The 27,468-nt window shown below is 34.9% G+C and overlaps 3 protein-coding genes across 3 annotated transcripts; all 3 read left to right on the forward strand.

The window, feature by feature from the left end:
- On the forward strand, positions 1–3,375 carry LOC141564850 (gamma-crystallin D). Its single transcript, XM_074307698.1, has 3 exons — positions 1–643; positions 739–981; positions 3,039–3,375. Exons 1-3 carry the CDS (start codon positions 506–508, stop codon positions 3,309–3,311), a joined length of 654 nt encoding a protein of 217 aa, XP_074163799.1. The 5' UTR covers positions 1–505; the 3' UTR covers positions 3,312–3,375.
- A 7,467-nt stretch (positions 3,376–10,842) lies between these two features.
- On the forward strand, positions 10,843–13,002 carry LOC141561883 (gamma-crystallin D-like). Its single transcript, XM_074301968.1, has 3 exons — positions 10,843–10,851; positions 10,942–11,184; positions 12,727–13,002. Exons 1-3 carry the CDS (start codon positions 10,843–10,845, stop codon positions 13,000–13,002), a joined length of 528 nt encoding a protein of 175 aa, XP_074158069.1.
- An 8,361-nt stretch (positions 13,003–21,363) lies between these two features.
- LOC141564852 (gamma-crystallin B) lies at positions 21,364–23,680 on the forward strand. Its single transcript, XM_074307699.1, has 3 exons — positions 21,364–21,393; positions 21,480–21,722; positions 23,360–23,680. The coding sequence occupies exons 1-3, from the start codon at positions 21,385–21,387 to the stop codon at positions 23,633–23,635; spliced, it is 528 nt and encodes a 175-aa protein (XP_074163800.1). The 5' UTR covers positions 21,364–21,384; the 3' UTR covers positions 23,636–23,680.
- Positions 23,681–27,468: the final 3,788 nt, after the last annotated feature.

Here is a 27,468-nt window from a genome sequence, read left to right on the forward strand (position 1 = left end):
CTACACAATTCATTCTCCTCCTTGCATTTTATCTCCCTTTGTGGTCTTACTAATTCATGTTACATATCTCCTATATGCTTAGGCGACACTTTCCGGGTTCTCCAGATCACACAACTTTAGCATAGGAATCACAATGGAGTTTTCCAAATTCAGGAGTTAACTCACTGGGATTCCCTATCATCTGTCAACCCTCCAATTATTTAGGAATATGTCCATTCACGTGCTTTTGCTCCTGACTCAGCCTCAATGCAGACATAGCTCAGCCTCAGCAGTTTCTATAGGGACAGAACTCAAAATGAAGTCAATTCACTCATGAAAACATGGGTTTCTATATGGCTGCATAGGATGAGAAGCTGGTCTATTGTGCCTAACACCATAATGGCTCTGCTGACTTCAATAGCTTTCACGGGGAGAGCAAGGACAACTCGAAAGTACCAGAGAAAGCAAGAGGGAATTGTCCAATGAACCCCCTGCCCTGATACTAGAAGGAAAAAAAAAAGAAAACATGAAAATCCCCTCCCTATCCACACTGGGCCTCTTTTGTGTTGTTCTTGCCGATGCAGCAACAGACCCGCTCTATATATACAAGCGGTCACCACTGTTACACAGAGCTCTGCATCCTAGCCAGCTAAACATGGGAAAGGTGAGAAAAGCGGGAGGATGTCATAAAGTTGTTCTTAAATGAAGACAACAATTCCCAAGAGAATGTTCAATAACCTCCTTGATGTTCATTTGTAGATCATCTTCTTTGAGGACCGGGGTTTCCAGGGCCGCTGCTATGAATGTAGCAGTGACCATGCTAACCTGCAGTCTTACTTCAGCCGCTGCAACTCCATCCGGGTGGACAGTGGCTGCTGGATGATTTATGAGCGCTCCAATTATTCTGGGCACCAGTACTACCTGAGAAGAGGAGAGTATCCAGACTACCAGGAATGGATGGGCTTCAATGACTCTATTAGGTCCTGCCGAGCAATCCCTTATGTGAGTTTCATTTTATGTTGGGTTAATATCATTAGTCAAGGGTTCATATTTTGATATCTCTTTATTCAAATTTAGAGAAAAATAAGGAGTTATAGGGGATTATAACTGTAGTGAGAATATTTGGGATTATTGATTTAGTGCTGACAAGCTTTGGAGAGCATTGAACCTGTCCCCTCCTCATTTGAAAAAGAGGAAAACTGAGTCTCGTAGAGATTAAATGAATTGCTTGAGGTCCTTGAGTATTTGAAAAAGAAAACTATGATAACTAAGTAAATACTGATATTTTTAAGCTAAATATATAAATATTCTATTATGATACTTCTTATTTCAAATGCTCAAAAGATTATGGTTTCAGTGGTGTGGGTGCTTCCTCCATAACTGCATTATATACTCCATCATGTCTTAGTTTCATGTTACTACTATGATAAAAAAGGAAGTCATCTGGTATTCAACCTTCCTGACCTTGATGCTGATCTTGATAGCTTCTCGGGTCTCTGCTCAAAGTCTCTGTAGCTCAGAATGTCTGTGGAAGTTTGGGTGCTGCTAGCAGAGCCTTTTAGTACCCAATATGAGCTTCATATCAAGCTAGAGCTGGACATCTCAGAGGCCTCCTCATTTTGCTGATGAAGAGACAGAGTTCAGAAAAGATAAGTGGCTAGAAAACATTAGAAGCTCACGCAATGACAAAATTTAGTGTTAAACTTAGAGGCCTCTAGAAGGCATCTGAGTGACAGGTGAAGTTCATTATGGTTTGGTGAAAAAGTTATGCTAGATTCATCTAATTTCCATTTGTGATAGAGAAATAAAACCAGGGTTTCAGATGAAGTAGCAGAAATGCAAGAGGTCTGGACTTTAGTGGATTATTCTGTAAAGAGTTTATTTTAAAGATGTAGTTATTAAGGATTGTGTCAGCCTGGAGAAAAATCTATTTTTATTTGGAGTTCCACAGAGTTTGAGCCTCACCCTAGTGTTACTTTAAAAACATTTTTTTTTTGATGAGAATAAGCTTATGCTCATTATATTTGCTGATTATATGGAAGGTATCAACAGACTAGAGAAATAAATTAAAATTCAAGTCAGAAAATGGGCTAATATAAATAGGTGAAAGTTGACTAGAGAAAAATATAAATAATTCATTTGGATAGGAAAGATAAATACCATGAATTTTAATGTAAAAAAAATAGGATGTAAGAAGTCTAGCAGATCCCTTGTAAGAGATAGTGACAAGACTGGTGATTTTTGTGATGCAGGGAGTTTCCACGAGGAACGGCCTTTTTTAATATAGGTTGTCATTTCTGCAAGAGAGAGTTTCCCAGAACACTGAGAAATTAAATGACTAGCCCAAAATCACATGACCTTCCTGGCTTTGAGGCTTGCTTGCTATCTGTTACACTGCATTGCCTGTTACATAGAAAAGACTTAATAAACATTAAATTGAATCAAGGGAACTGTGGGTTATAACCCTCAGCATATGTAGTTACAGCAGGCAATACTGCAAAAAGAGAAGCATTTAGCCCAGGCATTTCATGGGTTGTTTTTGTATTTTTGTGGGGTTTTTTTTTGGGGGGGGGGGGTGTTTTTGTTTTTGTTATATCAAGAAAAGCTTTTAAGACAGAGGTCTTCTGAGTGATCATGGTTCCTAATCAGACAGATTGCTATTGTTCAGTCATGTCTGACTCTTCATAACCCCATTTGGGGCAAATATACTGGAGAGGTTTGCCATTTCCTTCTCCAGGTCATTTTACAAATGAGGAAACTGAGGCAAACCAGAATTTAGTGATTTGCCCAGGATCACACAGCTACTAATCTAAGGCCGGATTTGAAGTCAGGTTTTCCTGATTCCAGGCCCTGTATTCTCTCCACTGCCATCTTTAATGCTAGCTTCAGGCAAAACAACATTATAATGTGAAGGGAAGCAAAATTTCAGAGAGCAAAAAAGATAATGTATTTAGATAATGTGCAGGCAGGCACAAGCTAATCATGTGCCTCCTTCCTGAATCAAGACTACACTTTTCAATTTATTTCTCATCTTCTCTTACTGTTTTCCCCTTCAACAGACTGGCTCCCACAGGATGAGGTTGTATGAGAGAGAAGACTACAAAGGTCAAATGATGGAGCTCACTGATGACTGCTCTTGTGTCCATGATCGCTTCCATATGAATGAAATATACTCTCTTAATGTCTTGGATGGCTGCTGGGTCCTGTATGAGATGCCCAACTATAGAGGAAGGCAGTTCCTGTTGAGACCTGGCGAGTATAGGAGATACTTGGATTGGGGAGCCATGAACGCCAAAGTGGGCTCTCTGAGAAGAGTCATAGATATGTACTAAATCAACTTGTCTCTTGTTAGCACTGATATAAAAAAATAAATGTGTAGATTGTATTACTGGCACTACTTGACTTTTGTCCTTTTGTTAATGGCATTATTTCATGGATCTCCAAGGGGGAAAATTATCACCCAGAAGGCAATTCCTTTGGTAATGAATTCAGGTAGTGTTATTCTTGATCTTCAGATACAAGCTCTGCAGGATCATACATGAAGCATCACCAGCTTCAAGAGTCTCCTAGAACTCTCAATTCATTAGCATAGACATCAAGACTTTATGGTCTTCTCAATATCACAACAAGCCATTAGAATAGAACTTTTGTGGACTGCATAAGTCCAGATAAATGGAAAATTCACTGGTCTGCAACCATAAGATAACATAGCTGTGAAAGACATTTATTATAGATCTTATTTTATTGTATATTATACATGGTGGGCAACAGTGTTGATTGGGCACTCACAACATACAAACTGTTGTACTAAGCCACAAGCAAAAGAAGGGACAGGGGAGGAAGGAGAAGATAAAGTCTGCATCTTTAGGAAAAAAATAGACTTTAATAGAAGAAGAGAAGATAAATATGATAATTTATGTTCCCATAGCACTTCAAGATTTGCAAAGTGCTACCTGGGAGGTAGGCAGTAGAAGTATTATTATCTTCATTTTATAGAAGAGGAGAGTGAGGCACTGAGAAGTTGTGACTTGCTCATGACCACAAAACTAGTGTTTTTATAAAGTATGACTCAAATGCTAATTTCCTATCTCCAAACCCAGGGTTCTAGACACTACACCAGCTGTACGTCATACAAATGAAAATATTAAGGAAACATATACTTTACTAAAACAATAAAAACAGCTATATAACTAATCATAACTAAAATATACTAATGAGTGATCAGAATCCCATGAGATCCAAAGTTTCATGAAATATGGAAGCATTAAAAAACAACAATGACTTTTAACATCAAACCCAAGTTAGTAAAATGTCACAATACACTTTATTCAACATCATAATCAGTCAGCTTTAGATTACTCCAGGACCCCTCATGATAAAAGGTTAGATTCCATTTTGTTAAATTGTACACTACACTTTTCTGAAAAAAAAAAATTAGTAACATTTTCTTTTAACTTGGTGTTCCTTGTATCCTTAACACAAGTAATAGTAGTTGCTTAATAAATGTTTATTGGATTGGATGGATTGGATTTTTCATCCCTTCTCTTTGTACTTATGTAACATTCGCTTTCAATTTTTATGGATATTGTTCCTTCCATTTAAGTTGTTTTAGATATTATATATTTTGTTTTCTTGGTTCTACTTACTTCATTCTGTTAATGTATTTCTTTTCATGCTTCTTTGTATTCATCATATTCATTATTTCTTAGAGCATAATAACATCCCATTATACTCATGTAACACAATTTGTTTAGTTATCCAAATCAATAGGAATCTATTTTATTTCTAGTTCTTTGCTACCACAAAAAGTATTACTATAAATATTTTGGTAAATTCTACCAGGTATGTATCCCAAAAGAGATTTTAAAAAACAAAAAGAAAAAAGACCAAATGTACCAAAACTACTTATAGTAGCTCTTTTTTGGAGGCAAAGAATTAGAAATTATAGGAATGCCTATCTACTGGGAATGGCTATATAAACTGTGATATGTGATTGTGATGGAATACTATTGTGCTATAAGAAATCATGAGCAGGATGCTCTCAGAAAAATCAGGAAAGACTTCCATAAATTGTTATAAAGTGACATGTACTGTATACAAAGGAATAGCAAGGTGATCAGTTGTGAATGAGATTATTGTTGTCAGCAATATAATGATCTAAGACAACTGTGAGGGATTCATGATGAAAAATACTACACATATCCAATACAAATTGAAGCATGCTTTTCCCCCTTTATTTAATAATAAATATTTATCTTATAAATATTTTCTTTAATAATAAATAAAGAATAAAATTCTTTGTTTTTCTTGAGGGGTTTTTTGGTATAAGTTTGTTTTTTTTTTTAACAGCATGAATAATGTAAATGTTTTGCACTACACATATATAACCTATATTCAGTTGCTTGCATCTTCCTTGTGGAGAGAGAGAGAAGAGGGAGTGAATCTGGAACTTAAAATTTTAGAAAGGAATATCAATGTTTTTTTGCATATAACTGTAGAAACTTTCTTCTATAAATGACTTTTTTTGTAGCATATACCTATTATGTAAGCTACTCTTAATGACTCTAGGTTTCTCCCTGAATCAAAAGCCTGAATTCTTGGTATGAATTTTTTTCCAGTAATGCTATTATTTTTGATAATACCATTTTACTCTCTTTGAGTCATGGAATACTACAGTCTATGAATAAAGTCGTGGGTCACCCAAAAGACAATGGAAAAAAATATGGTGGGCTTGAGTAGGGTACACACTCCTCTCTTATTACTCTTTTCTTTATAGACAGGGGGAAAGAATTTAGTTGAAGGAAATGTACAAAATTAACAATAAATGCTATGTATGTCAATGAGATAAACTTAACCATGAAATAAAAGAAGACTGTAAAAATAAACTAGAAAGCAGATCAACCATATGTTGAATAATCCTTGAGCACCCCACATATTTCAGTTGTATTCACATATTGTCAAAAAATCTATTAGAAGGTACAGCACACATTGGATGAGCTTCCTTTAGAAGATTTAAAAGAGGACAAGGAGAAGAATTATATTGTATAAGTTTCTTGATGTCTTGTGAAGTCAGTAATTTTTATTTGTTCTGTTATTATCTTCAGGGAATTTATTTCTTAGGTCATGTTTTGTTCCTCTTGTTCTAAGCTATTAATTCTCTACCCAATCATCTTCCATTGATGTTATTTCTCATTTTTTCCCTATAGTATTCTCATTTAATTCTAAAAATATTTTAAATTTGCTTACACTTTTGCTTTATCTCTTCCAAGAATTCTAGTTGAACTTGTGTCCAAGCCACCATTTTTTTTCATTGAAGCTTGGTTGGTAGAAGTTTAAAAGTCATTCTCTTCAGGTTTGTGTCTTGAGTGTCCCCATCATCAGCTCTGTATGATCAAGTTCTTTTCTTGTTTGACCATACTTCCTATCTACTTCCTGACTTGGACTTTCAATAATGTTCTAGGTTTTCAGCCACACAGCTGCTGCTTACTCGTGAACTTTATCCTCCTCAGTATAGATCTCCAAACCACTCCTCATCCTAAAACACCAGCCAAAGTATAAGTTTCCCCCTCAGTCCATGTTTCTGGAACTGGGTAATGAGTGATTGAACTACCAGTTGACATCTCTTCCTGTAGCTTGCACAAAGTTGAGCTGATTCATGTGGAACTTCTTCTTGCCCTGGCTCATAGCCTTGGTTCTTTTTTGGTTCCTACTTTGGAATATACTTTGTGATATGTGCCTTGCTAGACATGGTTATTGTCCCAGCCTACTGTATTCTGTCTCCCTATGCTTACCTGAACCAGAAAAATGACTGCTTCTGAGTTTTCTTGGATTTCTCAGTCAGTACTTTGTACATCTAGTGCATTTGCTAGCTCTTTATAGAAGAGTTGTAGTGGAGAATGTGGTTCCACTTCTTCCCTGCTATTCTGCCATATTGACTCAGTCCTTAGACACATACATCTTTTGGGCAGGGCCAACATGGGAATTTGTTTTGCTTAGATTTTACAAGTGTTTTAAAATTTTTTACTCTTATGAAGGAAAGGTGGGAAGGAGAGAGAATAAATTTTTTCCACTAAAAATAAAATAAATAATTTTAGTTAATTTAACCTTTTTACATATATTTCTACACACTCTTAACAAATAATAAAATATTATTTAAAACTAAGAAGGGGGGAAGTTGTATTTTATTTTATCAAGCTGGACATGACATAAGGTAAAGAAAAATTTTGTCCTTTTTTTTATCCTATCCAATTTTATCCTTTTAATTACATATAGTAATGTTTAAAGGTGTAACAAGAAAACTGTATTAGAGATCAATGTACAAAGAATGCTGAATGTGTAGTCAAAGACCTGGATTTAAATCCCAGCTCTACTATTTACTACCTATATCAGTTCATCTCTCTGGATAATAGTTCCATCTGGAAAATGTCAAAGGTCATTTCCAGTTCTAAATCTAGATTCTGTAATAATTATCTTATGGAAAATGTTTCTGACTCAAGGCTAAATATTGGCTGTTAATATAACTAGTAAATACTGATGATTTTGCCTTGGAAAATCTATCATGAGTAGATGAATTAAGAACCAGAAATTACTTTAATTGTTAACCAAAACACTCAGTCTAACAACCACATGAATGAAACTATAGTTGTATACTAGCCTGCAATCAATCATCTAGTATTTATTGGATGGCAGTTAGCTGGCACAGTGGATAGATTGCTGGGCCTGGAGTGGGAAGACTTATTTTCCTGAGTGCAAATGTGGCCTAGGACACTTAACCCTATTTGTCTCAGTTTCCTCTTCTGTAAAATGAGTTGGAAAAGGAAATGGCAAACTACTCCAGCATCTTTGCCAAGAAAACCCTGAAGGAGGCAGAAAAGACTGAAATGATTGATCAAAAAATTTAGTGAAGAGTTATTATGAATAAGGGCAGAAAATACAAAATAGAATAAGACAGAAGTGGTCTTCATTCTAGTTAGATAAGATCCACACATAAAACAAGGAGGCTCTGAGAACAAGTCAAAATGGTATAAGTAAAGCATGAATATAGATTGTAGGAGTTACCAGAGTTCAATCCTACACACTGCTCTCCAAACTATCATGGGTTCCTGCTGCTTCAGCAGGACTATTGTAAACGATTAACCAAAGATGCTGAAAATCACAAGACCAGCCCAACATTTGAGAGATTTGCTGACAATGAGGACAATACTAGGACTTTGGAACAGTGTAGAGGAACAGTTTGTGGTAGTGTGTTTTAAGCATTCTTAAGTTAAAGAAATCTTCCTCTTAAACAAAACTTGACTGGAAATTCTGCAGTAGTATTCCTTTTTTCATTGATTCACCTGTGACGTGAGGGACCCAGTCACTCTTAACAGAATTTTTATTTAGTTTACTGCCCCCACCTAGGAAACCAGGAAAAGACAACTTTTTCATTGTATTCTCTTTATACGCAGGTAGATTTCTTATTTGTATTCACACCATTTACAATATTATAGAATAAAGTTTTATGAAAAACTGATGACAAAACAGAAATCATAAAATGTATACTTGCCTGTACCAAAAAAGCAGATATCCATAATAATTACTTAAGGGTCTAGATATGAAAATACCTCTAATTGAAGACCACACATACACACACACACACACACACACACACACACACACACACACACACACACAATTTTAAATCCTATTGAGATGTTGGTGGAATTTCTAGGGAGTTGTTTGGTACATGGAGATTAAATTTCTTGCCCAGAGTCACATAACATTTATTTGTCAGAGATAGAATTGAGCCCACTTTCCTTGATTGTAGCTCCCTATACACTACTTTACTTAGCCTTTTTTTTTTTTTTAATTAATCTTCCAAAATAATCTCTAATGGGAATAATCCAATGACAAGAACAACTGAATTTGCAATTTTAGTGGATGGAACTGGATCATGGTTCTATTACTTTTTACTTTATGAACTTGAGCAAGTCATTCCTCCCCACTGAATCCAGTTTCTCAACTGAAAAATCAGAATTAGATTAGATAAGATAGTTGTCTTTAAGATCAAATTTCACTCTTCTTTCACACCCTGGATTTCATTTTATTTTTCCATGCACTCTTTCCCTCTTTTATCTCTTTGCTATTATCCAAGTTTCTATTTAATTAGCCAATAATTCTTATTGAGAAATTGTTATATATTCAGCTCTTTGTCAGGTAGAGTGGGAAAATATAAAGTAAGTCTGATGTAATCCATGCCTTCAAGTAGCTTAAAATTCATTTGATGACAGAAGAAAAACACATATGAAAGGATAACAAACAATACAATACACTACAATTGATAATTAAGCACTAAATGATGCCATATAGACTATTAGCACCATAATCATTTTATGCAGAATTGGAATAACAGAAGAAACCATGAAAGAGAAGGAACTTGGCTTGGGCCTTAAAAGCTGGGTAGGTTTAAGGAAGATTAAAGAGTGAATAAGAAGGTAGTTGTAGGCCAGGTCGTTGAGGTTGGAGACTGAAAGGAAAAAATGAGACAATTAAAGCCTTTAATAGTTAATAAAAAGAGACTTCTTTAAGGATAAAACATACTAGCATGATAAATGTGAAAATATGTTTAGAAGAATTACATATGTTTAATCTACATTGGATTATTTGCTGTCTAGGAGAAGGGGGAGGGAAAGAGAAAATTTTGGAAGACTTGGTTTTCCAAGGGTGTATGTTGAAAACCAACTTTGCATGTATTTTGAAAAATAAAAAGCTTTTTTTTTTTTTAAAAGGATAAAGCAAACTAATCAATAAACAATAATCAATAATCAAATAAAATGCTCATTCAGGTAAATGCAACCTCCCTTTTCTCCATACAGATGCATCTAAGCATTAGAATATGATGAGACAGTAGGACCTCCACTAAATTTAATGGGCCTTTCTTCTATCCTTAAGTAACTAAGAAGTCACACCAATAACTCAAGCCTTAGTCCCCTGGATTGAATCTTGGGTACATAATTTCCTTGTCTTTTAAGAGAAAAAAAATTAGTCTAGTCTCCATAGTAAGGTCCCAAGTAGATATGCTGCTACCACAGAGAGCATCCTGGGAAATAGATTCCTTCAGAAGAGGCAATTTGGTGATATAGCAATTAGAGAGATGGACCTGGACTAAGGAAGACCTGCATCCAAATCCTGCCTCCAACACTTACTAGTTGTAATATCCAGGGCAAGTCACTTATCCTCTGTCTGCCTTAATTTCCTCAACTATGAAATGAAAATAATAATAATAGCTTAGGATTGTGGTGAGGATCAAATGAGATAATATTTGTAAAGCACTAAGAACTATGCATGGTACATAGTAGGCCTCTTTCCTTCTTTTATTTCTCTTCTTCCATTGGTAGGACATCAAGCACTGACTACTTTGTAGGCTAAATAGGAGAAATTCCTCTTGATTGATAAACTCTCAAAAATTAACCATTAAAAATAATTTAGAAAAAAAATAATTTAGAGTTTTTAGAGTAAAAAATTTTGATTCCCACCATTTCTTTATTTAAGTAATACAATAAGAGCTACAATATTTCCCTTGTCCTATTCCCTTTTCTAAACCTGTCATTTCTATACCACCTATCTCCAATGACCTCCAAAGCACTTATGTCTGCAATGATATAAGCCTCGAATGCACCAGAGAGAATGGCAGCAATGCATACAATGAATGGCACTGATAATATAGAGTGAGGGGAAAAAAGGGAAGAAATCCCCTTACTGGCCACATTCAGCGGCTTTTGTGCTGCTATTGCAAACCTAGCAAAAGCCCTGTGGGGTATATATATAGGAGGACCCATCACAGCCAACTACTTCACTGATTTGTGCATCTCCAGGGCATCAAACATGGGAAAGGTGAGTGAAGAATATGGGTCGGTTAACTTGCTTTATTGAAATGTGTTTTTTGATTGATTCTTTTTATTGAATGACATTTTCTTGGTGCAGATCATCTTCTATGAGGATCCAAATTTCCAGGGCCGTTACTATGAGTGCAGCAGTGACCACCCCAATCTTCAATCTTACTTCAGCCGCTGCAACTCTGTGAGGGTCGACAGTGGAAGTTGGATGATCTATGAATACCCCAATTACTCAGGCTGTCAGTACTACCTGAGGAGGGGCGAGTATCCTAACTATCGAGAGTGGATGGGCTTCAATGACTCCATCAGATCTTGTCGCAATATCCCTCAAGTATGTACTACCTCATCTTGATTTGTAAAGAAAAAGATACAGTTGGTACAGATAAATATATGTAATAGGCTATTTGCTTGAGTAGTCAAAAGTGTAAAATAATCATTAGAAATTTGACAATTTAGACCAAATTCCAAGGTCAGCATGTTCTGATATATGAAAATATTTATCAATCATGTTTATGCCAGACTGGCTTCAAGGACCAAAATGATTCCATAGGGAACCCTAGAGGAAAAAAAAATACATTTTTGAAGGAATTCAATTCATAGAATCACAGAATTTCAGAATTAGAAGGGACCTATTGGCCAAATAATACAATTTATATATGAAAATAATTCCTACTATCTCATTCCTAATAAGTGGTTTTCTAGCCTTTACTAGAGGACTTCCAAAGGCTTAACTGACAAAAAAATTTCCATATTTGAATAATCCTATCGTAGTATATTTATATTGCAAAATCCAATAATCATGTGGAAGATATATATTTGTATATATATATATATATATATATATATATATATATATATATATACACATATATGTGTATATGTGTACATATTTTAAAATGTATACATATATAAAACCTGAGGGTCTTCCCCTCCTAGATTTATTTATCTATCTATCTATTTATATATTTATTTTCTTTTTTGGATTATGTGAAAGAGGAGATTTTTTTTTTACCTTAATTGCTACCTAGCTTTAATCACTGAATTGGATGTGGCCTCAGCCACTGTTGTTGCAGTTCTAGCTTAAAAAGGCCAAGGTCTCCCATTGCATCCAAGCCATCTCCAGTCATCCTGATCTATATCTTGCCACTGGACTCAGATGGCTCTGGCGAGGAAAGTGAGGCAGATCACCTTGCACAGTCCATTCCCATTTAAAGTCATTTCACTTGCATGTCATAGCATCACCTCCTTGATATCATGTTCCTCTTCAAGAACAAAAGACAAACATCAACCTCTGAGTCAAGCCATATGAGAAAGAATCTAATTCAACTCCAAAAGCATTCATTTAGTATTGGCTATGTGCAAGGCAAAGATAATGCAAAGTAATGCAAAGACAAATGTGAAATAGTTATAGAGTCATAAATTTAAAGCTAAAAATATAACTTAGAGTCTACCAAGTCTAACCCTCTCATTTTGCAGATGAGGAAGTACAGAGAAGATTAGTGACTTACCATCTCTTAGAGAGCTTAAAAGATTATAGAAATAGAGAGGATAATTCTATATAATGTTGATATTTTTAAACTAGTCACCTAGCCTATAGGCCAATTAAGTTATGTCATGCTTTTATTTTATATATATATATATTTTAATTTTCAGAGTTTTTTTTTATCATTGAACTTGAATACATGTAATACTGTTCTGTAGGATCACTGGATTCTATATAAGCATATATAGAATATATAGTCCAAATATGGACTCTATTTTATTGTATATTAAGCCAGTGTCCATTTGGGAAGGCCAGGAAATGCATAAAATAGTTCTAACTGAAAGATGTTTAATAATTTATTTTTCCATTCTCTTGTGTGTATCAAACCAGCTGACCAGTTCTCACAGGATAAGGCTGTATGAAAGAGACAACTACAAAGGCCTAATAGCAGAGCTCACCGATGATTGCCATTGCATCCAGGATCGATTCCATCGCAGTGAAATCTACTCCCTTAACGTGCTAGAGGGCTGCTGGATTCTCTATGAAATGTCCAACTACCGGGGAAAACAGTACCTGCTGAGACCAGGAGAGTACCGTACCTTCCAAGACTGGGGAAGCATGAATGCCAAAGTGGGCTCATTTAAAAGAGTTGTGGATTTTTGTTGAGATGCAATGTCTCTAAATTTATTTCAGAGTGAATAAAATAATTACCTTGCATGTCTGGCACTTCGCTCACCTTTTTTTGCTTTGTTCATATGATTAAGGCTTTCTTAAAGTGTCTAAAGGAATTACGTGAATATTTATTTTTGTAACCCAGAAGTTTTGTTAGGCATCTAAATTACTTAGATCCCCTTGTCCTTCAGTAAATCTGTGATTTCATTTGTGCAGTTACTCTCTCCACTGATGTAAACAGCAATCTCTCTATATCTTCTCATTCTAGGTAACTCTTAGGTAGAAATTTCCTATAAATCCTGCACAGATAATTTATCCAAAGCATTAGAATCCTTCCTGTTATTCAACATCTCACAGGGCTAGGTATTAATATGCTACTTGAGATGTCTCTCTGTTGTAAGTCATTCTCACTACATAGCTTCCCCATTACCTTTTCTGATCATATAGGACTTGGGCAATGTCTTTTATACTTCTAATCATGTGTAAACTGATAGGTTTAAGAGTAGCTAAACAGAAGAAGCAGGGTTTCATGGATTTTACTAGTGTAAGATGAGACCTCACTTAGGGGTAACTGATTTGTAAAATCAACTGCTTAGAGAAATGAAAGGAAGGGAAGAGTGAAGTCAGAGATACCCAGCCTAGTCCCTTGAATATAATAGGACCTCAGCAAATGTTCATTGTATTTGAATTTATTTAATTAGTATATATTGATCTTGAGTGAGTTGTGGACTCAAAGTTTAAACCTTCAAGTTTTAAGTATAAATATAATTAACTGACAGAAAGAATGGCTTTCTTTTCTATGGTCATGTTTTATAAGATAGAATGCTAAATCAAGAGAACTTAAAGTCAGGAAGATGTAAGTTCAAAATATCCCTCAAATATTTCCTAGCTATATGAAACTGGAAAAGTCACTTACCCTCTGTCAGCCTCAGTTTCATTATTTGTAAAAATGAGATAACAATAACACTTACCTCACAGAGTTGTCTCAGGACCAAATGAGATAACATGTACTTTGCTTTGCAAAACTTACAGCACTATGTAGATGCTATTATCATTGTTATTACTGTGCAATACTTAAAAACACAGGAAGATTTAGAACTAATGATGTTCCTAATTACTAATAATAAAAAATGTAACACACACACACACAATCTTGCAGTTTCACCTTACACTCTGAAAATCAGCAAAAATGACCCCCAAAATGGCAACAATCAATTTTGGAGTAGAAAGATAGACACACTAATACATTGTTGGTGGAGCTATGAAACAGCACAACAATTTTGGAAAGAAATTTTGAATTATACAAATAAAATGATTCAAAGGTCCATACTCCTTGAACTCCATTATTGGGCTTATACCTCAAGGAAGAAATAAGAAAAAAGTCCCTTTATATTCCAAATTAGTTCTAGCATCACTTTTTGTGATAGTTAAGAATCAGAAATAAAGTAGATACCTATCAACTGAAGAATAATTAAACAAATTGTAGTATATGAATATAATGGAATATTACTGTCCTGTAAGAAATCATGTATGGGGGCAGCAAGGTGGGCACAGTGGATAGAACACCAGCTTTGGATTCAAGAGATCCTGACTTCAAATGCGATTTCAGACATGACACTTAATAATGCTGGGCAACTCACTTAATCCCAATTGCCTTGCTGAAAGAAAGGAAGAAATGTGTGATTAATTCAGAGAAGCATGGGAAGATTGATATGATATAGAGCAAGCAGAAGCGAGAAAAGAATATATAGAACTTTGTTGTTGTTTTGACTCTTATGGAATCCCTTTTCAGGATTTCCTGCCAAAAAATATTGGAGTCGTTTGTCATTTTCTTCTCTAGCTCATTTTACAGATTTACAAACTAAGGTAAACAAGGCTAAGTGACTTGCCCTGGTCACACAACTAGTAAGTTTCTGAGGCAAGAATTGAATTCAGTTCTTTCTGATTACAGGTCCAGTGTGCTATCCACTGTGCCACCTACTACAGCAATGTAAATGGAAAAAATAATCATATCAAAAAACAAAAATAAATACCACAAAAGTATAAAGATTAAACTAGATTCGAATGAGGAGATATGAGAAGATAACCTCAACCCACTCCTTTATAGAAGGTCCATAAATGTTACACATTGCACATTTTTCAGTTTTTTTTTTAATGTATCAATCAGTTCTGCTGATTTTTTTTCCTCTCTAAAAGTTATTATTTGTTGTATGGTATGGGGGGGGAAAGATATTTGAGATAACTATAGTGATAAAAAAAGAAAGAAAATGTAATTAAAATTTTTTTTTAAAAAGAAATTAATGATAACCAGATAAACTATTTTTCATTAATTATTTTACTATTTTTAACTTTTCCCATTCTTTGTTCTTATTCCCAAAGATCTTATTCATACTTTAATTAAAATGCTTCTTTAATAATACATACACCAAATTATTCATAGCAGCACTTTTTTGTGAGCATTGGAAACATAGTAGATGCCTATCAATTGGGAAATGGCTGCACAGATGACAACATATGAAATGGTTAACCTCTCTGAGTCTTTTCTCCCATCTGTGAAATGATCACAGAAGTTCTTTCACCTTGCACCTCATGGAATTGGGGGGGGGGGAAATCACTTTATTAACTTGTAGAATTATATAAATGGTATATTACTACATTATAATGACAAATATGAAGAATCAGAGAAACAAGAAGTTAGATGAACTAATGCAGCATGGAGAAAGTAGAATCAGAAATAGAATGTGTATAAGTGGTGCAACAATGTAAACAGAAAGAAAATAAAACAATGTAAAGAGAAAGAATAATAAAAGAAAGTGAATTCTGTGCAGTTATAATGATCTAGCTTGGCTTAATAAGAATTCCCTTTTTTGTAGAAGCAAAGAACCATGAGTCTGTGTTAGACACAGTTTATGCCTTATTTTGCTGAACTGCCTTTTTCATTTTGTTTTTAACTTTTGTTATAAAGAAAGGTTTCCTATAGGAAATGACAATACATTCAAAAATGAAAGCGAGGCAAAAACAGGAACTATCAATAAGAATAAGATAATGTATATAACCCAAAATACTTATTTTTAATTTAGATTGTACTTCTTAACTAAGAGTAAAAATAATCCTTCCTGGAAATGGGCATAACTTTGAGCTTCAAGCATCTGACTATCAAGAATACTTGCAGTTCCTTACAACTCTGGCCACAGAACCACTTAATAGTACGATTCCTGTGATTGCTACCCTCTACTATTTGCCATATAGTATGGCTCTCTGGGAGGAGGGCAGGGGAAAGATATTTGAGATAACTATGATGTTATAAAAAATAGAAAATATCATTTAAATCTATTTTTAAAAAAAGAATAAATGATAATCTGATAAATTATGTCTCACTAATTATTTTACTGTATTCAACTTCTCCCATGCTTTGCTTTTATTCACACTTCAATTAAAATGTTTTTTTAATTATACAATTCATTAAATTATTCATGGCAGCATCTTTTTTGTGAACATTGGAAATATAGCAGATGCTTATCAGTTGGGAAACTAATTCCCCACCAATTTTAACTGCCATCTATTTCAGAGCTACTTTTTTCAGCTCTTGGTGCAGAAATTCAAAGAGAAAAACAGTTAGACAGCATGTATGTAAAACCATAGGACCCTATGACTATCTTTCTGATAAAAAGAACATCAGTATCCCCTAGCATCTGGTGGTGAAAGTCCTACTAGCACTAGCATTTATACAAGCACATTCTTAGGAAAAGGAAAAAGTTTAGAGAGTGTTTGTCCTTAAGGACACAGCATTTTCTGACTTCAGAGCTAGATGTTATAACTCCTCAATGGGATATTTAAATATTGGGTATTGAGAGGCAGCTAAATGGTTCCGTGGGTAGAGCACTGGGCTAGGAATCAGGAAGAGCTGTGTTTAAATCCAGCCTTAGACGTATATTACCTGTTTGATCCTGGGCAAGTCACTTAACCCCCTGTTGCCTTAATCCACTGGAGAAGGAAATGGCACCCACTCTAGTATCTTTGGCGGGAAAACCCTATGAACCCTATTGTCCATGGGAACATGAAAAGTTGGATACAACTAAACAACAAAAAACAACAGAACAATTGGATGTTATGAACACATGCACAAGGAATATGCTGAGGAATCCTGATTATTATATACCTCACCTGTATTGCTTAATCATGTGCCCAAGTCTCACTTGGCCATTCATATAACTCTACAAGTTAATAAAGTAATTTTTCCCACAATTCTATGAGGTACCAAGTGAAAGAAGACTCAGAGAGATTAAGTAACCCCCTGGTCTTCATATGGACCTTACATTTTTAAAAAAAAATTCACTAAGTTCTTTATATACCTTCATATGATGATCCCATTCCTTGGCCTATATCCTAGGAAAGGAAGAAAAGAAACAAACATTTATCTATGCCTACTGTGAGGAATAGCGATAAGGTGAAGAACTTACAAGAATATGTGAATTCTTTTTCTGTATTTTATTTTCATTATTTCTGTGTTTCCTCTATGACCTGTACAATATGTGCAGGTTCATATTTACTTGAGCCTTGACCAGCTATAATCATATTTACTTGACCTGAAATGATGACATTTATCATTATTCAATGTTATCAATATTTAGACTATTAGTTGAATGTTGTTAGCTTAGTAATCTAAATTTTGAAGGTCTGTTGATACCCATGTCTAACATTCAATTAAGGGGAGAGGGCACCTATTTCTCAACTTAGCAACAACCAATTAGATGCCTCCCCCTCCCCTTCTCAATGCTCTCTTACTTGTGATGTAATTTCTTGTATAAAAATTATGTATCTTTACTACTTCTTTAGCCCTCCTACTGCGAGCCTTCTCTTTCTTATCTCTCAATGGGACGGCTCATCCTCCGGAGGTTTTCAATAAACAACTCTTCTGCCTTCTACTGAGTGATCTCTGAGTAGTCATTTTGGGTAAGGGTCTTCTATGTCCCTCACTCTACTATTGTATCAGACACTGTGCTTACAAATAAATATCTCATTTGATCCTCCCAATAACTCTAGGAAATGAATGGGACAGGGAGAAAACATCATATATCAAATTTAACAAGGTCAAAATAGAACTCAGAAAACTTTCTTTCTTCCACAAATCTAACCATCTTCAATTTCTGTCAAAGGAACCAACATCCTCCCACTCTCCCAGATTTTTAATTTCAGCATTATCCTTAATTCATCATTCTCTCTTACCATACATATCTAATCATCTATTAAATCTCACTATTTTTTTCCTCCAAAGATATGGATGCCCCAAAGATAACCCCTGGTCCTTAATTGTCAACTAATAATGTCTTCCAGATGCTTTGATCATAACCTTGAGAGGATATCCTTTCCTGTTGAATCAAAGGCTCCTATTATCGCCTCCAGGATTGGATGATTTTGTAAAAATCTAAGATAAACTGAGTTGCCTTTGAGATAAAATATGTCCATAACACTGAAAGTACCTTTTACTAATTCCTTTGGACTCCCTCTTTGGACCCTTGACAAATTTTTGGGCTTGAATCATACTTGACCAGGAAATGCTAGTTTTGATTAGTGTTCTCTATTTTTACCTGCTTTAATTGTGGATTTCTAGCAATCTTCTCTGTGCTCACCCAGTTACCATATTAATTCAGGTCCTAATCCACTCTTGCTTGGAAAACTGTAACTTCCAAACTGGTCTCCCTTTCTTAAAGGTTTTCCCCCATGCAATCTATTTTCCACACTGCTGCCAAAGCAATTTTCAAAAGTACAGAACTCACCTTTTTTCAGTAAATTTCTTTCTGTTTTCTCTAAGACAAAATATAAATTCCCCTGTTTGCCTTTTAAAGCCTTTCACAATCTGGCCCCAATATTTCTTTCCAAGATTATTACACATTATTTTTCTTCTAGATCTTTTTGATACATCCCAAATGGCTTTCCTTCATTCCTCACATGAAACTTCATTTCCTATCTCCATACCTTTGTATTAAATCTTCCCCATGTTGCATAGGGCCTTTGGGCAAAAAAAATCTCTGAAGTCAGAGAGAATCTCTGAGGATTTAACTGCATTAACACCCTGGGAAATGTAGTTCAGTTTCTCAGATAGTACATTCTTACCAACTCAGGAAGAGATGGCCACTCACATGTACTTTGGACCAGAATGAATAGGATTATACTTGCCTGGGCAACCAATGAATGAAGATCAATGTGGGAATGATTACAGAATACAGAAATGGAAGGTTTCTATAAATGGAAATCAACTTTAAAAGTTGAGTAGCAGAAGTGTTACTTGCTCCCTGTTTCACTAATCTTAAGAAATTGTCTGAAAATTTACTGACTGTCCTACTCCAAGACACTACTGGAGAGTTGACAAATTCACTTACTATCTTCCTCTGCTTTGTTACATATGGTCTTAAGTGTTCTCTATTCTCTTAAATAATTTACATGTAGTTTGGATAGAGTTTTAAATTTTTTTGCTTAGGAAAAAGTTAAGATCAAACCTTAATTACCTTCTTAATGTATGTCATGCATAGAAAGCATGGATGGAGGGTCAGGGGAGTCAGTGACTATTTGAATACACTGAATTTAATAGATGAGAGATTATATCTTTACTGGCATCTAAGGGTCACAGCTTTGAGGGTTCTGTGTTTCTACAATTTTTACTAATAATCTAATAAGCTTTAAAATAAAGAATCAATTTAGGTTGTGGGCCAAAATTTACTTCTGAGTTTAAATAGGGGGTTAATCTTTTTGTTTGCAGCAACCTGAATCACATTAATTCTGGAATAGTATCACCACCTAGAGGTGGTCAGAGAAAGGGAAGGGATGAAATGAAAAAGAAGCAGTGGTCAAAGAGAAATCTCTGCCCAAAACTTATGCTGAAGAAGGAGATAGACATAGAAATAGTCTGGCAATCTGTTCCTTCTTTTTCCATTAGGAATAAATTAAAGTCCTTAGACAAACTCTTCTGTCCACAGTGACACCTGCTGTTTACATCTGGAGCACATTCTACTTAATAGAATTCATTTCTTCCTCCAACGTGAAGCTGGTGAACCACTTTCTACCTGACTTCTTTTCTGATTTCCATAACTGCTGGTGCCTTCCCTCTTTTTCTTATATTTAATGATTTTGCATTTATTCTCTTTATACTTATTTTTCAATCACTCTCACTATAGTGAGGGTTGTTAAAATATTTTAATTATCATCAGCATCTTCATCATCATTGTCATCATTATCCATTTATATAACTGGTTGTAATAACTCTGTAAAGAAGCTAATACAAATTTTATTTTATTCTTTTTTAAATGCAGAAACTGAACCTCATGTGTGACTTGCCAAGGGTCATACAGTTAAATCATAGAATTATTGATTTAATACAGAATATGACTTTAGGCATCACCTCATCCAGCAGAATCATATTATAGATGGAGAAACTGAGGCCCAGAGAGGACTGGTCCAAGTCATTTAAACAGTAAGGAACAGAGCTAGTTCTCAAAGCTAGGTCGTTTGACTATAAACCTTGTGGTCTTTCCGTTACACCACACTGCCTTTCAGTATCTTGTTTTAATATCTAGCTAAAAGCATCATTCAATTGGAAATTTTAATGTAGGGGGTGCAAGGATTCAGAAGGAAAGAGAAAGAGTTATGTAATGCAGATTTCTTTAGTTGAGATAAGATATGAGCAGAATACCAAAGTGGTTTTGAATCATCAAAAGATAGTATGGAACTTGGTGGAAAGCAATGGGAAGGAAGTGAGAGATGGGGGCAAAAAACATGGTAGAAAGAGAGTAAAGATAAATTTTTATCAACTTGGCAAATTTGTCTAAATGAGTTCTGATAGCAAACATAATTGTCATAGTAATTATAATAGCAATTATACGAATTAAAGAATCTCATACTTTTCAAATCAGAGATCTTATTCAATCTCTCTCCTACAGGACATTATATTATGATCATTTTAAAATTATGATTAAAAACTCCATAGTCCAGGGTAAATAATCTGCTTAGCTCAGTCACAGTTAGAAATTTAGTTGTACAGAATATTCCATAGAGGGAAGTCATGGGACAGAACTATCTCATTCTTTCTCTTCTCCTAAATATAATTATTCTGAGTGGAAACCCCTCTCACTTCAAAAGCAACAACAGTGTTAGTGAATTAGGACAATTCGAACTCGCCAGAAAGAGTGAAAGGGAAACATTCAATGATTCCCCCTGACCACGATCACAGAAAAGAAAAGAACACGGAAAATCCCCTTACTCACCAAAATGGGCTCCGTCTGTGTTATTCCTGCGGAGGCAGCAGGAAGGGTTGCTATATATACAGTAGCTTCCACCACCGCGGCAAACAGCATTGTGTGAACGACTCAATCTCTCTCCAAAATGGGAAAGGTAAGACCACAGGAAAGCAACGCTGAACCAGTGTATTTATACAAGAGAATGGTTTTCTCAACCCTCCCCAATATTTCATTTTACAGATCATCTTCTATGAGGACCGCGGCTTTCAGGGCCGATCCTATGAATGCAGCACCGACTACCCCAACTTGCAGGCCTACTTCAACCGTTGCAACTCCATCCGGGTAGAAAGCGGCTGCTGGATGGTTTATGAGCGCCCCAATTTTTTGGGCCATCAGTATTATCTACGAAGGGGCGAGTATCCAGACTACCAGCAGTGGATGGGATTCAATGATTCCATCAGGTCCTGCCGAATCATCCCTCAAGTAAGCATCATCCCATTTGAAGCCTTGTTGGAAAGTCAAGTACCTTAATTCTTTTCTCAAATCAAACCTAGCTAGTCTGTGAATGGTTGCCTCAGAGAACAAAGTGTTTCTCTCAGGAGTCTGATGACTGGTAAAATCTCTCAATCTATTGATTTTTCTTTGGTTCTGTTGCCTTTTAGTTATAGGACTCCAGGGTCAATATTTTAAAAGCAATAAAGAAATTAGGGAGGTACAAAGATTCTTGAGTTAATAACTACCATGGAATCAGAAGGATTATAAAATTAGCCTTAAAAAGTTTTATCAAAGAATAGCTGCTCTGGTCCATGTTAAAATTAAATCCAATACATTAAATTTTCATAAATTTAATTTAGAAATTCTGATTGTATTCAGGTATTTTGTGTTTTCCCACTATTCAATCAGTCATTCCAGAAGATTTAATACTTAATACCACTAATACTTAGTGGTGAGAGAATGAAGGAAAAAAATGGGGAGGAAGAGGAGGTAAGCTGGTACAGTAGCACATTGAGGAGATGGTCAGAAAGTCGTTTGATATATTCTGTGATTCTGGGGAAAGTATCTGGGAGTCATTGAATATTTTGCTGGAAAGATAATGTATTATAATAAAAATAATGCTTAAAGAATATCTCTTGCTACTGAGGGTGGGATAAGAAGGAGATGATAAGCTTGTACAGAGAGAGCACATTTGGTGTAGTAGATGGATTTGGAATCAGAGGAGCTAAATTCAAATTGTAACTCTTTCATTTACTATCAATGTGACCTTGTACAAATTATTTTCTCTCTCTTGGCCTCAATTTCTCATCTGTAAATTGAACATATTGAATGAAAAGATCTCTAAGGCTTTTTCCAGTTGAAATCATAGAATTCTAGAAATGGAATCAATAGAACAGCCTGTGTTCAAGGTGGTTTGGGTCTGAACAAGGCTGGAGAGAAAAGAGAATATATGTGACTATAAAGGTTTAAGAATCCCAGGATTGGAAAAATTTATAAAAATTGGACTTAGGGAAAATAGTTTAAAGATGATTCATCTTAAAATGAAAATATATCATGCTTAGCTTTCCAGTTCACACTTTCCTCATCTAATATTTATGTAGCACTTTAAGATTTGCAAAGCACTTTACTTATGGTAATTCATTTATAGCAATTTCCTCTAATACTAAGGATAAAAATGATGTGGTAAATCTTACTTTAAGAAAGCTATTTCATAAAAGACAAATTGATAAGGGATGCATGGGACTACTGGACTCTATTCCTAGCCATGCTTAAGGATCATTATGCGACTAGAAGATTGTTGTTGTTCAGTCTTTTTTTCAGTCTTGTCTTACTCTTTGTGACATCATTGTGGTTTTCTTGGCAAAGATACTGGAGTGATTTACCATTTCCTTCTCCAGGTCATTTTACAGATGAGGAAACTGAAATAATCAGGGTTAAATGACTTACCCAAAGTCACACAGCTAATGTCTGAGGCCAAATTTGAACTCAGGTCTTCCTGACTAGATTCAGCAAGTGGGGGAGACAATGTTTGTCTTGTTAATAAAATTGGAATCCAGAAGATTTTAAGTAGGAAATTTTTGATTACTTTCTGTTTCATTATTTATTTCTTGTTTCTATTATTACAGCACTCTGGCTCCTATAGGTTGAGATTCTATGATAGAGATGACTTCAAAGGACAAATGATAGAACTCATGGATGATTGTCAGTCTATTCAAGACCGCTTCCATATGAATGAAATACGCTCTCTCAATGTGTTAGATGGCTCCTGGATCATGTATGAGATGCCCAGCTACAGAGGAAGACAGTACCTTCTGAGACCTGGGGAGTACAGGAGATATTTGGACTGGGGAGCCATGAATGCTAAAGTTGGTTCTTTTAGACGGGTCATGGATTTTTACTGAGATATGGTTACTCTCAGTTTTTTTCATTTTAAAATCTAATAAAATATTTAGTTTGTGTTTCCAGCACTAAATGATTCCTGTCTTTTTTCCAATCTTATTAATTATTCATTTGTAAGAATAACATTTGGCTAAGCATTAAAAATATGCACATATGATAGGAATAAGTGTTTGAGTAGAATGAATGGAATAGGAGATAATGCTCCCAGCACTGTCATAATAACAAAAACATATTTGATTAAAGAAATGTTTAGTGTAAGTTTAGTTACTAAAGCCATATTATTTTTCTGTTTTTAAAGTTCTTTATGTTCTAAAACAATATTGATTAGAGGAAAGCAAATTAAAACAATCTGAAAATATCACTTAACATCTACCAGATTGGCTAAAATGATTGAAGGGGAAAGTGACAAATGTTGGAGGGGATGTGGAAGAAATTGTGACATTAATTCACTTAATAGAACTATAAACTGTTCCAACCATTTTGGAGAGCAATCAGGAATTATGTTCAAAGAGTTAATAAACTGCCCATATCTTTTGACCCAGAAATACCAATAGTAGGTCCATTTCCCAAGATGATCACAGAAAAGGAAAAGAACACATATGCTCTAAAATATTTAAAGCAGTTTTCTTTATTATGGCAAAGAACTGGAAATTGCAAGGATGCCTATCAGGTGGGGAATACCTGAATGAGTTGTGGGATATGATTGTGTTGAAATACTATTGTGTTATAAGAAATGATGAATTTGATGATATTAGAAAAAACATGGATAGACTAGCATAAAATAATTAAGACTGAAAGGAGCAGAACCAAGAGAAGGTTGTATGCAATCACAACAATGGTTTTAAGAACAACTTTGAGTGACTAAATCATTTTGACCATTAGAAAAAAACAAATTAACTACAAAAACCTATGAAGGAAGATACTATCTCCATCCAGAGAAAAATTGCTACGTAGAACTATGTATAGAATTGTTACATGATAACTTTATTATATATTTAAAAGGAATTATGTATAGAATTGTTACATGATAACTTTATTATATATTTAAAAGGAATAGCAAATTGTACATAATCGAGTTGCAGCTTCATATACAATTATCATTTTTTCCCATTTTTTTAAGTTATAGAAAGGCATTTTTATTTCTTAAATTCAGAACAAAATAAAATCATGTAGTTATGCTGACTGCCTCACTACAAATTAATTTTGTCTAATTGTAGTTGAACCCCCCACTGCTACATAATAATCTGTTTATTCTTTCTTTCTTGATTGATTCTCTATTGTAATCTCCACAACAGCTAATCCAATCCCTTTTCCTCTAACTTCTACACCACATCATTTTCCTTTCTCATTCAAGGACATTAGCTGCTACTTTACTGGAAAAAATGGAGGTCATCTATCACAAATTCTCTCTTTTCTCTTACTTCACATTTCAAAATCCCTCAACATAAATCCCCATTTTCTTCATTGCTAAAAAACTGGTCTTATTTCTTGCTAAAACTAATGTCTCTTCTTGTCTTCTTAATGTCTCCTAGAGGAGCTCTTTTCTTCCATTAAAACCTCTCAAGGAGGGGGGGAGAACAAAACAGTGGAGGGAGGGTTAGCACTTTTGTCTATCTTTCTCAAATACTTCTTCCAGATAATGTATCAGACCAAATTCTGATTAGGAAAGCCAAAAAAAAGTCATAGTAAGTCATTTTCCAATCTATTGCAGCTTGAGAAGACAGACAGAGAGGTCTACAGACATTAAGATAGAGGCTGACTAGAGGAGCACAGTCCAATGGCAGCTTAGCAGGAGTTAGAACAAAAGCCTTCCAGTGCCCAGGGACAGAAAAGAAAAGGTATCAAAATAAAGCATCAGGACAGTAAGTACCAGGGCGGAAATAGATCTTAGAGGTCTCCTAGTTCAGCCTTAGTTCAATGCTGGGGGCAGAAATGTTTAAGTGCTATCTGGAAACTCCTTCACACAGTTCTGGGTCACCAGCTCAAGGCAGAGAAGAATAGATGTAATGTTTTAGTAATCTTTTTTTTTTCTAAACTTTTTTTGGGGAGAGTTGGGAATAGGATGGTGGCTAGTTGAATACAAAGCACAAAACAAATTCTAGAAACTTAGTTATGGGACTCTGAGCCCAAGGACAGAGCATGACTCAGTTCTAATGTTTAGTCCAGTACATATACATATAATGGAAAAAACAGGAAGACCAAGACTAAAATCCAATAATTATATAATAGTGACTGAGTCCAATAGCATTCTACTGAAATCCATATATATATAAGCTAACAAACCCAAAACTGGATCAATAATTTGCAAAGTTCAGACAAAGAAATTTGTGAACAGACTTTGTTCTCCCATTTTGGAGGGAGGCTTCCAAACTGAGCTATGAAAGTGACTGAAGTTCAGTCCAGATATCTTCCTCAGAAATGGGCAGAGCCCAAAATTAACACAAAGTCTAAAGTCATTAAGTAGACCAGAAGAATTAGAAAACAAAAAAGAATCCAACCATGAAGAGTTGCTGTGGTGACAAGAAAGCTCAAGACACAAACACAGAAGAAGATAATGACCTCAGAAAATCTGTCAAAAGGAACTGGAAATTGAGTGCATGCCTGTCAATTGGGAAATGGCTGAATACATTATGGTATATGAATGTAATGGAATTTTATTGTTCTATAACAAATTATGAGCAGATTAATTTCAGAAAAGTCTAGAAGTCTTACATAAACTGATGCTCAGAGCAAGGAGAACATTATACATAGTAACAAGATATAATAGACTTGGTTCTTCTCAGCTATGAAATATTCAAGTCAATTCAAATAGATTTAGAATGAAAAATGCCTTCTACATCCAGAGAGAGAACTACTGAGACTGAACATGTATCCAAGTACAATATTTTCATCTTTTTTGTTTTTGTTTTTTTCTTTTTCATGTTTTCCCCCCATTTGGTCTGATTTTTATTGCACAACATGACAAATTTGGAAATATGTTTAAAAGGATTGTACATGTTTAATCAATATCAAATTGCTTGCTGTCTTGAGGAAGGGGGAGGTAAGGAAAGGAGGGAGAAAACTTTGGAACACAGTCTTACAACAATGAATGTTGAAAATTATCTATATGCATGTTTGGAAAAATGAAATACTACTGAGAAAAATACAAAAACAAAAAAATATATATAAAATAAAATAAACATTCCCATTTGCTTCAAAAAAATCTGCCAAGACAAAATATCCTAAGTTCTAAAGACTCTTGGAATGTGAATAACAAACCTTGAAAAAGGTGGTACCCTGAAAAAAGTCAGAACTTTAGCAGGAAAGTGACACCATTGTCTTTCTTATTACCTACACTTGCAGCTCAAAATTGCTTTTCCTTTGCTTCAGAAAGCCAAAGAATTAGTTTCAGTTCCACTCCTGTTGTTCTGTAATGCTCTCATTTTTTTTCTTGAGTTTCCTAATATCTGGTTCATATTCAAGGGGAAAAGTTCCTTGTCTTCCTAACCTCCTTTCCTGTTGCTTCTCAAAACAATACACAACTAGGACAATTAGGTGGCATAGCAGGTAGAGCACCAGCCCTGAAGTCAGGAGGACACGAGTTCAAATCTAGCCTCAGACACTAAATACTTCCTAGCTGTGTGACCCTGGGCAAGTCACTTAACCCCAATTGCCTCAGGGGAAAAAATTACACAACTTTCCCAGGTACAAAAAAATTTACTATGGAGTAAACCGGGAAACATAAACAGGAGGACTGAGAGTAATGAGAGGAAGGAGAAAGAAATAATTTACAATTTACAAAGCTCTTTAATTTGTATCCCTTAAATTTATTACAATAAATTATGTCTCACATTTT

Source organism: Sminthopsis crassicaudata, chromosome 3 (assembly GCF_048593235.1).
Source record: "Sminthopsis crassicaudata isolate SCR6 chromosome 3, ASM4859323v1, whole genome shotgun sequence".
Lineage (NCBI taxonomy): Eukaryota > Metazoa > Chordata > Mammalia > Dasyuromorphia > Dasyuridae > Sminthopsis > Sminthopsis crassicaudata.

Bases quoted from the DNA above. Each gene is read 5' to 3' on its own strand.
- LOC141564852 (XM_074307699.1), top strand. The intron at 21,723-23,359 runs GTAAGCATCATC...CTATTATTACAG, and splicing joins CCTGCCGAATCATCCCTCAA to CACTCTGGCTCCTATAGGTT.
- LOC141561883 (XM_074301968.1), top strand. The intron at 11,185-12,726 runs GTATGTACTACC...GTATCAAACCAG, and splicing joins CTTGTCGCAATATCCCTCAA to CTGACCAGTTCTCACAGGAT.
- LOC141564850 (XM_074307698.1), top strand. From the start codon at position 506: ATGAAAATCCCCTCCCTATCCACACTGGGCCTCTTTTGTGTTGTTCTT. The intron at 644-738 runs GTGAGAAAAGCG...GTTCATTTGTAG, and splicing joins GCCAGCTAAACATGGGAAAG to ATCATCTTCTTTGAGGACCG. The intron at 982-3,038 runs GTGAGTTTCATT...CCCCTTCAACAG, and splicing joins CCTGCCGAGCAATCCCTTAT to ACTGGCTCCCACAGGATGAG.